The sequence below is a fragment of the Helicoverpa zea genome, chromosome 6 (genome assembly GCF_022581195.2).
Source record: "Helicoverpa zea isolate HzStark_Cry1AcR chromosome 6, ilHelZeax1.1, whole genome shotgun sequence".
Lineage (NCBI taxonomy): Eukaryota > Metazoa > Arthropoda > Insecta > Lepidoptera > Noctuidae > Helicoverpa > Helicoverpa zea.
Window position 1 is genome coordinate 12443550 of NC_061457.1, and position 12478 is coordinate 12456027.

At 41.7% G+C, this 12478-nt stretch overlaps 1 protein-coding gene across 2 annotated transcripts in view; it reads right to left on the reverse strand.

Moving 5' to 3' along the window:
- Nucleotides 1-12478, reverse strand: part of LOC124631359 (mediator of RNA polymerase II transcription subunit 13) — a 65534-nt gene that overhangs the window by 24698 nt on the left and 28358 nt on the right. For both annotated transcript variants that reach the window (XM_047165724.1, XM_047165723.1), the window contains exon 3: nucleotides 3707-3791. In XM_047165724.1, coding sequence (XP_047021680.1) covers nucleotides 3707-3791 — 85 coding nt within the window. The remainder of the gene's footprint in view (nucleotides 1-3706; nucleotides 3792-12478) is intronic.

Below are 12478 nucleotides of genomic sequence, written 5' to 3' on the forward strand. Positions count from 1 at the left end.
AGGCTTTCAATCAATTAAATGTTGACTGCTAACATTGTACGATTTATCAATGCGTGATTCATGTTTAAGTAATTAATACTATATGGAACAGCTTGCGTAAGCTATATTGTAACTGTGCTATGACGCCAATCAAGTTAAAGAGGACACTAATGTTTGCTCGACCACCTACCTAGCATAGTTCATACGAAATTATTAAAAAGATGGCAAATACAATTTAATGTGAACACTTGAGTATCAAAGAGGTTGACTGGTCACTCAAGCGCAGCGAGGGCATTCGAGGCGCCGACATACAGCAGTGCGAACTGCCGTCGTAACGGGAGGGATTTAGGTGCGCGCGCGCAGGTGCCCGCGCCGCAACTACGCACACATAACACTACTGAGGAATGCGTTTGCTATGCTTTGAATCTGCATCAAACAGGTGCGAATGTATTTTTTGCCGTGCTTCAAGTTATCGGAAACAATTCTGTATTCAAATAATAGACTCATTAAGATGTCGTCTTTTTGTGCTGCTTGAAAGATGTAATAAAGTAGATGGGTTGAGTACCAATTGTTCGGTTTTTGCGAGTCGTTTATTGCTTCGCAACAAAAATTCAGCCGGTTCAGATAACCAAGCAGCCAGTTGTAAAATTTCTTTTTTACAATGTCAGCACACTAATGTGAAGTTAAGCAGCATTATATTGCAAAGCGAAAATAATTTAATTTCTGGCCCTTTGGGCTGGAATATCACAAGCATACTCAATTAAGTCATTCAATGTCGCCCATTTAGCATATCTGGGGGTCTTTGAACCAGTTTCAACGAGTTGCCGGCCTCAGAAGCCGCAAAAAAGGCTGTAAATGTTATTTGTGAGTACTTAAACGGCACATAAACCGTAAAAATGAATTCTGGATCATTTCTGCGTTCATTCGCCCAAAATTTGGGAAAATTGAGAAGTTTTAATACATAGGTCGACGATATTGATTTTAGATGTGAATGAAACATTGATATTAGAACTTCTTGTGGAAACTGTAAGCGATCGGATCGTCAGAATAATTGTGAATTGTTAAAGACGAAAAAGATGAACACGTTAAAGATTCTGTACAAATTGCTCAAATAACGACAAAAGTTTAAAATCTATAAAAGTTAATTTAAAGCACGAGAAGGTGCACGCGAACAATAGTGCAGACTGTAAAACGGACATAAAAACGCTAACTCAATCGTCAGACTCAACATGAACCTAACGTAAAATCTTGACGCGCTTTACGGCATACTTACTAATGGTACTTAAGCACTTGCAACAGATTAACTATGTATAAATTATAATTAATTATTCAGGAAAATATTAGCTTATAATCACACGGAAGGTTCTCGTATATTAGATGCTCTTGAATTCTGGTATCACATTGTAAATATTGTTGTCTTATTAGTAATTATATCTCTTTACATTATTAGTATCTCTTTAAAACTGAAAATGGTCTAAATTTTCTCTAGTAATTACATTACTTTGCATTGCAATACCTTTTCGCATTTTAATCCCGAAAATTACCATAAAACCTTGAAATGATTGGGCTCTAACCATATCCCAGCGAAAATTACGTCTTTATAAACGATCCCAAAACCAGGATAGCTACCTCAGTACCGTCAGTACGCGTGATATTGTCGCAGTGTCGGGATCGCATCCCCGGTTCACCGGCACGCATTGTTTCTTTGACGCGCCGCCAGCCGCCACGGGGGTCAACGACTCGTCTGGATTTCGTTCATACGCCGAGATTCCGTCGCTCACCGCTCCCGACGGAGTCGCGATGGCGATGCATGAGCTACTTACGTCACATGTACATAGTGCTTGAATAGTTATTGATACATCAAGACACTGACACGACAGGAAAATTTGAGCAAAATCTGCCGGATATACGTTGAAGTTGTGACTCATCAGTTTTTCCTGTTACTTGCTTACTATTTGCCAATTTTTCAATTGGTGGCCCGGGAATTATTTAGCGAATTACATGTTGAGAAGTTTGAAAATTATCCAAAGCAAACAAAACAAAATGTAGGTCCGTTTTATTTTTTCAAAGGAATCAAAATTAATTGCAACTATTATTTAAGTATTAATTTCATCGATATGTACGATAAATACCTAGTTGATTGAAGGCAATGGACTGTGAGGTACGGATCAATTCTATTAGGAAGTCGATGATTTAAGAACTAATAGCCATTTGCCTTGGCCGTTTAATTTCTAAATAGAGATAAAACATTGGTATCAGGAATTATAAAATTGATTGAATGCTTGCAATTATTTAAGTGTATCGATTACATACACACGACCCAAACACGTACAAATTTAAATTATTAACATTAACGAAATCGAATTGAGTATCAATAGTATCGATAACGGCGGCATTTTAAACAAGTTAGTTTCAAGTTTACCGGCCGGCTGGAGATTATGCGGCAAAAAACGACATTAGAACGCCCCGCGCGATTCGTCGGCCTTCGTCTCGTACGGCGCGGAGGCTACGAGAGATGCCGATGCACACCAGGTGCAACATTAGCCGCGCAAATTGCAACGGAGCAAACGACCGCTAATTACCCCTCTCATTTTGTTTGTATTAATTATAAAACGATTTCGAGTGTCGTGTTAATTAGGATACGTTACATGCGACTATCCATTACATTTAACATACAGTCTTGCTCTGTTTCCCGGAATACCATTAATCAATGCGAGGCGTCAGGAATAGATTTGGCGTTGTCTACCAGTGCTATTAATCACAACTTAGCCGTGTCTGCATTAATTAGCAAGTTTCTGGTTAGACAACTAATGAGGCGAACCAGGTCGTATACTAACAAAAACTAAACTGAATTAAATATGTTAATCTAACTAACTCGTAATTTAATCTAATTTTTAAACGCCGATTTGCAATCATTAATGCAGAATGTAGATCTAGAGTACTCGCGACTAATTTTAACTGTAAAATCTTCCACAGATAAGTATTTACAACAACACTACAGATAAAATTGTAGAGATAAATTTTGCTACCTCGAACTTGCGACTCCTAGCATAGTTTTTATCGCGATAGATAACATGACGATTGGAATAGGCATTAGATATCCACAATGTTTCAGATCTGTCAAACAATTTTGTCTAATCTACACTCGATTTAGTTTATATTTAAACAATATCTTGATAAGGTATTTTAAAATCCTCGAATTAATTACAAAATAAACTTTCATATGATATTCCAGAGTGAGATATTCCAAAGCGAATCCGAAATGGACCAAGTATTGTTCCTTGCGGAACACCTATCCTGAACGCGCATCTGAATAAGAAATGTGTTTGCGAACGTACAAGAAGCATACACGGAGCGGTCAATAGGAATGATTTCATAATAAATCACAAGCAATTAGCTTGCTAGACGCATTGGAACTAAGAGCGCGCGCGACGCTGACAGTGTGACACGCTTCATCGAGTTCAAAGTGTGTACTCGATCGGCAATGATTAACAAGTTATTTGTTAGTACCGTACAGGTTTTTCAATCACGTTTTTGTTGTGAATGCTAATCGTATAACGTTTGAGCCAACCAATTGAACAACAGTAAAATTAATGCAAACGCAGTAGGATTGGTTAACGTACGTTGGTGCCTCTACAAGTTGTAGACCAATCAAGTCCAAGTAAATTATAATTAATCGTTGGTTTGATTAGTTGATGAGTATTCTGTGAATGATTCATGGTTGTACCTTTCAATAAGATTGTGAAGAGCCTTGAACAGCAGCGAACGACATTCGTACGAGAGTCCACTCTCCCACGAGCCCTGGTCACCTTCTGAAAATAAAAAGAAACATACTTGCAGATTTCTGAACAGAAAAGTCTAAAAATATAGAAAGCGAGGAGTAAGTCAAATAGAACACAATAACCTTGACCTTGCTATCTTGGCTACTTTACCTAGTAAATGTAGTAACTGTTACCAGATTTTTCTACGATGATAGGGTTTATTTACTAATTTAAATCCTTAATTCTTGTTTATATTATTTTAAAATTGAATAAACATTCAAGGACGAAATGACAATGAAAATGTCCGCAGTAGCGGAACGTAGACCCGAGAGGCGATAAAATCGGGTTGTTGCAATGTGGTAAGTAAAGCTAGAAATAGCTGTTGTTGCATTCTCAATCGGAAGATAAACTCGGCCTATCACCGACGTTAGATGCGAAAACAAAACGGCGCGCGCGACGTTGCCGCTCCGTCACCGTAGCGCCATCCTTTTCTAGCTAGGAGGCGGGGCGGGGGCGACCCATGTGACGTCATGCAGTCGCTCAGCGCACGTGCTTGTGTTTGTAGCGCGCGCCGCACACGACAACACATGCGAGCGTTGCTTAGCGCCCGCTAACTATTTAATTGACATTGAATTTTATATTCAAAACATTACTAATATGAAGGAAACACGTCCTATGCTAGGTCTAACGAAGTGTATTATCAATATTTTAAATGCATTCCAATTTTCAATTAAATAAGTAGACTTTATGCTAAATGAAACTGAACAAAACTGTAAAGTTAATGAGTTATTACTGCGGGTTATCATTCACGCGCCCCGCAATAACTCTGCGCCGTGATAAATTGATAGTACACAAACTGTAGTTTTACTAACGTTTTTCGGCGTTAGATGCCGTCTTACTGGAGCGTTTCCAAGCGTTCAGCCTTGACATTCGCGCTCCAGGTGTATGCGTACCACAGCGTCTGTCTCAGTTGAACTAGTTTTTCCACAATTAGGACACTAATGGTTATATTCATTTTCTAAACAGCACCTGCCTGCCGTTCGATTTTTAGTTTCTTTACAATGACAAAAAATAACTTCATTTTAACGAAGTAAGAAATATGTAGCCACAATTAGAATCCAAAGAGGGTACCTCTTTTCGTTTGAATTCCAACGATTATTGTTGCCAAATTACTAGAAACTAGTCTGTTAGCTAGAAACTACTAGTGACTAGTCAAGGGCATCAAGTGGCACAGCTATGCCACTTAGTGGTCGTAACAAATGAAGGTGTCCTCTTTGATTTACACTGGAATCAGCGGTGAGGAGTAGCCTTCTCGAGCTTACCTCGGTTGTGATTTTGTCACAACCATCTTAAGAGAACTTGCTTAAATACTCATTAGTTCTAATGAAGTGAATAACTTAACTCCAGAAATTCCTACTAATGCATTGGTAAAGCATAGATTCAGAGGTAAGTGCGGTGATTATCCAAGTACCGCTAGTAGGTATGTAAGTGCTACTAGTACGGACACTGCAATTACTATTGAGCCGGTCGGTTCGGCACCATCGACTCCATCTCCCAAGGCCGTTAACGCAACAAACGGTGCGATTACTGTACACCAATATCGATATACTCGAATATCGCAGCGAGTCACGACTCAGCTCGCACCGTGGTACCATCGCGATTGAAGTCCACCAAGGATTCCAGTACCGATCAATAAAGTTATAAGCAAAGTAATATTATTTTTCTCCTGACCAGGGTTGTGGCCCTAATTGGACATTTGACAGGTTTCTTCGGCCGAAATATGATGTCCTTTCATGAAATGAACCAGTCATTTCAACATTCTCCGATTTCGGTGACTTTTTATAGCTTTTTGAAAGCAGCCCTGCAGTAAATAGTGACAGGCCAAATTCCAGAAGTTCGATACCTAATTTTTTATTTTCTGCACTAATTTTGCTTTGTCAAAGAAAAACAATGTTATTTTCAACAATGTTTTTGTCTGCAGTCCGGGTTTGTTTATTTGGTGTTTAGTGTGTGCTGGTGCATTTGTTTGGAGTGCAATAACGAAGATAGTTTAAGGTTCAAGGTCGCATATTTTGTCGCGGTGTAACGGCGGTGGTTGGCACTACCTTGCGCCGGGATCGATAGCGGGCAGACGACGCGCGCCGCCGCGTACCCGCCTCCACACCGATGTGAACGCAGTAATCGCCATACGATTATCACTATTGTTGCCTAAGTACTATTTGTTTGCTGCCGCGTTGCGGTTAATGTCGGCGATAACACGCTGATAACAGACGTCGAGACTAACATTGAATGCGAACTGATAAAACGAAGCTCGGTTTGTGGAGCATTTGTCATAGTGCTTACCAAACATTTAAGCGATGCTATAATATGGTGGGTAGGTATGGTAAATTGAGCGTGTCGCAGGCAATAAATATGGTATTTAACGATCGGCTTGTAGCTAGCAGACAGCGGAGCGGGCAGATTTATCTGCGGCGGTGACAATGCAACAACATTATCGGTGGGCACGTGGGCCGGAGTGCGGAGTGCGCTGCGGCCTGCACTCGCAGCGTCTCTCTCGCACTGCAATGTTTGGAACAATCTCCGTGTCACGTCGCTGTGTTCCACTAAGAGCACACTTTCGCAACATCACCGACTGCTTTAATTTTGCGCCACTGCGTAAAGTCACCCAATTATCTGGTCCTTTCGAAGCGGTTACCATCTGTAGTTACACTTCATGTTGGGGTATTGAGTAAGCGTTAAGATTAAAATCATTCCAGTTATTTATAGTAAACAATGTTTTACACTATTTTGTAGGGTCTATGAGTAACTACATAGAAATAAATTGGATATGAGTATCTTACTTGTTTGCATATAGTATAAAATGTATCTATTCAGCATTTATGTCATCTGTTCTAATGTGTAAAATGATGATATTATATTTCTTATTTATTAGGTCTCGACTGATTTGAATTTGCACATATTTGACAAAGGCATGAAGTGATTCCATTCTTTTTGAAAATATTCCTTTTGAATGAGAGCAAAACGAAAAAAAAGTAAAAGATCCTGCAGCGACAGGCGGCGAAAAATAGTAAACAATCAGTGACAGCTACATACATAGGCGGGCGGTGCGACATGGCAACGTCGCGTTCAAATCTGCGCGCTTTGTTTACAACCACCGGCGGGCGAGGTTAACCGCTGCGGTAACATTCGCCTCGACACGCCGGCGAGCATGGGAGCCGCACCACGCACCCGCCGCCAGACCGACATCTAGATATGTGCGGGTTAACATCGCCGAACCGGTTGTTACACCATCTAATCGAACGATATCTAGGTAGCTGCGTTCCACAAAAGAAACAATCGAAAAGGTTAGAAAAGTCTTGTTAAAAAGGGTGGGCGGCATTCGGTTTGAATAGGCGGATACGGGCATTTAACCCGGTTCGGCGCCGCCTGATAATGTAATTCAAGATCGTATCGAGCGCGTGGAAATCTGTCAATTCGCGCGCGCCCTCTGCGGTGGTGGATCGGGCTCCGTCCCTCCTGCATGGTGGCCGTGTTGTTGTCTCAGTCGCGCACACCCACGTGTGCGCGTGACGTCACTAGCGCGTCGCCCCGTCGACGTCACGGACCGCTCGTGATCCACCGGCTCGGGAGCCCTAACAGCCCTACCCTCCACCGAACAGATTCGCATTCCCAAACTATTGTACATAAAGATCCCTCATTGCTGCGGACATCGGTATGCCGACTTACAAATAGTGTGTTACTCTGATAACTATTTATTTACAAAATCTTTGATTAGATAAAGCGGTTCTAAGAATAACCGTGACATAGAAACTAATATGTATTAATAATTCCAAAAAGTCTAATTTACAAAAATAATAGGGCTATAAAAGAGCAATCGGAAACAAATAGAGCACGAATAGTTGTTAGTTGGGAGGTAGTAAAGATCTGTTTGAAAGTTAACATGGGTATAGTTGTCAGCAAAGCTGTCGGCATCGTTAGGTAGGAGCGGGGCGGATCTCGGCATCTGCGCGGACTCGAGACACGCAGCTGTACGGCCCACCCTCGCGCTTTTGTTTCTACTCCACACACCACTTGATGGCTAATGGTTATGTCAGACGAGTAACGATGCGACTCACATGCCGGGAAGATTGGGGGCAGCGTTTGAAACAATATTTAAACCAAGACTGTGTTCTACTTTTATTTACAACTTCATTTAAACATTTTGTCATTATGTCAGTGATAGTAAAACTTTGGTATTTCGAAAGGAACAGAATGGACGATAGAATTCTTGTTGTGCAAGTTTTTAAACTGTGATTATGCTCGCTTTCAACAACGGTCTTGCTCGATGGTTATAACCGGTTAATAAGATATTCTTCTCTGCGCAATTCCATCGTCATGTGATGCCCAGGCGAGATGAAATCCGAGAAACAAATATGCAGACAGATTTTCGCATTTATAATGAGCCGCGTGCTGCAACGAAAAGAATAAAAATTCGATTGAATGTTTTGAAATACAACTGTGTAGAGTCACGAATACATCAGTGGCGTTTGTCGCAATCTATAATGGACAACGCGCAAGACTGTTATGGTGTCAGACATGACTTAAGTGAGACGAATCAATAATAACGGTACGGAACGAAGGCGGTACACATTGGCCATGTTTGCGTTTGAAATTGGAAAATAATTATGCGACCGATAGAGAGAGCCACCGATCGATACGCGGCGAGCGGGCGGTGCGCACGCGCATCAATAAATAGCCCGATCCGGTGCGCGCCCATCGATACACGTCACGAGCATTTTATTAATAAAACGCCGAACAACGCGCGGACGCACCGAACGTTCAACAACCCCGCGCCACCGGCTTCTTACGCGCACTCTTTACATAGTTACATCATATACGACCATCTGACCTGCTCCACATTCACAATTGTTCACGTCGCGCTAAAATCGCACTACACTCTTATATTGAAGCGCGCATATAGCGACTGTGGCATCCTAAAACGAATGTAGAGCCTTCCGTCTAGTGACAGTAGCAGCGTTATGAACTATGACAATGTTCCGTCTTGGACGCGGCAAGGAGGCTGCGTTTCCCACGGCCTCGGGGCCCACGCACATTGCAAAACTTACGTACATATGTACATTGACGACATTGTTATGAGTTGGCTACATTTGATTCCGTGCGACTATTCGATGGTTGAGATGCATTACGGGTAGCGGTGGTTGTTGAGAAGAATTACTTAGTAACGGTAAAGCACAACGGTTTGTCAGATTACTTGTTTAAAGTATAGCAGTCTACTGATTGTTCTCATTAAATTTATTGTCACGATTAGATTTTCAATTCTTCTACCTTATTTTGCATGTTTTCATCTGTCACGGTTAAAATCAAAATGGCCGTTAGAAAGTGCAGTGCGTTTGTTTTATTGGAACACAGAGTATTCGATGCCTACAATACCGCGATGGCATCGACGCGAGCGCAGTCAGCCCACGCAACCCTTACTACTAATTAAACCTAACGGGCCGTTTCCACACTCTCTTGATTTATTTGACCAAGTGGAACGTTGTTATATGGTGATTTTAGGGCGAAAGCAAAGTTTCCCACTATTTGTTGTTAGCGTTACGTGTAAAGAAATACTTGGAATGATTACAGCACAGCATGATATTACGTACGCACCGATGTACGGAAGAAACCAACCTTATCTGCACTACCTCATCATCACAAACAGATCATCCGCGGTGAGATAATGTTTGTTTTAAATAACATTGACAAAAATGGTACACATTAGAATATAGAATATAGTTATCCACATAACTAAAATGACAAATATGTAGAATGATTTGTATTTGACAGAAAGCATGCATTAGTTCTGCACATTTCCCAAAATGTAATAAAACTTGTCTAGACAAAAGATGTACTATTTCGTGCAAGATTCATCGATCAGAAACCCCTTATTTGTGGAGGGCATAACATGGACATCAAACGGGTGTGCTACGGGTCAACGACTGCGCCCCGGCCACCGCCGCTCGAGGTGAAATAATTCATCTAGTCCATTCGACACGGCGCGGGGCACCATCGGCACACAGCCTGGTATGGTGACCGTCACATACAACATACCGCCATTCCCGTACAAATCGATCATGGATTATGACATTCCGGGAAAGCCAAATCTAATCGCACAAAGTAGTAGTCAATAATTAAGGAGTGTAAGTTAATTGGGACTAACACATTTTACATAAAAAGCGAACTCGGTACTTCGGTAGTCATCAAATAGGAGTATAAGGAACATAAAAAGTAGCCAAAACCTGTTTAAGTACGTCGGTTGAAATTTAAAACAGTAGAGTTCAGTGACAGGCGGACAACACGTAAACGGCCATCAACAGGCCCATTGTCAGGAATTCGGGCGACGAGCCGGCGCACGCGCGCGTTACATTTATCGTCGACCAATTATATTGGGTCTCGGAAACGAAACGTGTTTGCTAAAAGCTCTCAAAGTTGTTCAAGAGCACAAAGTATAAAAGATATGCAAAATTGTCTAAGCATACAAAAGCCGTGAAGCGGTGCACGCAAACCAGCTCCCGAGTAGTCCTTGAACATCTGTCTACATAACGCGTTACACGTACAGGACATGTGCAGCAAGGATCAGGTGTCGCGCCGCACTGACCGTGGGCAAACCCTGCCCGACGGGTTACAGAGCCGGTCGCCTCACCCGTCTGCCGATACGAGAAAGTAAAAACTCAAATATTTCGATACATCAAATGGTACCGATAATGTACGTAAAAACTTAACGCCAATTACGAAGGATTTAAGGATTGCAATCGGAGAGATCGTCCGAAAGCGTCGAAAAAGAGAAGGACGGCAACGATGAGACAATTAGAATTAAAGTGAACAATGTTGCATGAACAAAAAGATCTAGAGTGAGGCTCGTTACGGATAACGAGGCATCCTCCGAGGCGAAGGCGAAAAGAAACGATTTAATTGCGTCCACAATTAGCCTACAAAACAACCTGTTGCGTTCGCATTACTAAAGCGTTCGAATGAGAGAAACAAGTGATACATGCCGATACATTCTGATAACTGGAGACGATTTACATAAATCCTGACGTTAAGTAACGTAGGATTAGTCACGTTTGGTGTCACATGTATCATGTAATGGATGTAGCTAAACTTAGGGTTCAAAGAGGAAAGTCGGAGGAGCTGGCGCGTGAATTAGCGCTGGATAAAGACAATAAGCTCGTACCCCAGGAGCCAGTAAGCCGCAGCAGGCTGGCGTGCATTAATCGGCTAATTAGCCTTCTCTCTTAACTCTGATATTACTGCGTCTAGACGTATTCCGGCTTTGTTGTAAACTTCAAGCAGCAAAAGGGAGTTGATAAATGAAGCTTTTAGGTTAATTGACACAGTATGAGCATGAAAATCCAAATTTAAGATACTTCTTGTAGGTTATATTTATATTATGTAATCAAATTGATTGTATAGATTAGACACTTTTGTCTGGTTCGTCGATTACTTATGTCAGATTTTAATCGACGAAACAAATTGTATTTTTGTTATGATGCTCAAGTCTCAATAAAGTAAATGACAAAATATGATTGCGTCGAAGAAAGTTTCAAAGAATAGCACTAAAAGTGGAGTTCGTATTGGCCTACTCAATGAACTTGGGATATTTTACTAGACTTTGGCATGAGGCCAAGAAAACATGATGGTTACGGGGGCAGATGGCAGATGGCGCGTGTGATCGCCTGTGCGACAAGAACCTGCCGCGGAGGCTATGTAATCATTGATATATATATCAGCGGTTGTTATAATGCTGTCTCCAACGTTTGATTGAGTTGGTGCCGCGGCTGTTGATTCAAGTGTTGGGTTGAAATCTTTCGTATGGCCGTGATTAGTAACAGGGTCGAGGCCATTTCTATTTTCTGAAAAAATATTTTAGTGTTCGTTCAAAAAAGAAAACTGAAGAGTTCTGAGTTTTGGAACTTTCTGAAAGTCTGACGTGTTACCTATTTCAGAAGCTACTAATTTGGAAATGTCAATCAGTTGTTAACACCGGGAAAGAGACCGGGTCGGCAGTGGACGGTAAGTGGCAGCTAGGACGTGGCAGTGTATCCTCATCGCGCCGTTTTTCTCGTGGCAGGGTTTGACGTAATCCAAAGATGAATATCAATAACCGTGTGGCTGCGGGGTTGTACACAAATCGGTGTGTTGTGTGCGGGGGTGGTATCGATCAGCGTGCGGCCGGCGCACCAGCGGGCCGGGCTGGGCGGGAAGCGCGCGCCGGTACGTGCGACGTGCACTTATCGCCGTCTTCACACCTAATTTATCGCGTGTCGCCATCGAAGCGCTGTTTGTATACACTGTTATGATGCCCCGGCACACGGTTGATACCGCATTTTGTACATATTTTTATGCGTTATTACGCGGTGATATGATACTTTAGGAGACTTTTGCAGAGTTGTCTATGTCAAAGCTCTAATCGAGAGGGAGTTTATAAACCTTGGTTTATTGATCAGCCGTTTTAGTAAATTATGCATATGATTCTAATCTGACTCATAGGACGCACCTTTTGTTGTTAAGAGGTCTGCGTACTATGTATGCGTATTATTGGGTTAGTGAACTTTATTGAACACTATAATCCATACTTCGAGACGATATTATATCGAAGTCAAGGATCTTCAAAAAACACTATAGCCAATTCAATTTTTATTGATTTAAATAGTGGTGGCTTACGTAATCGCACTATGGAATAAAGAAAGGGATGAACG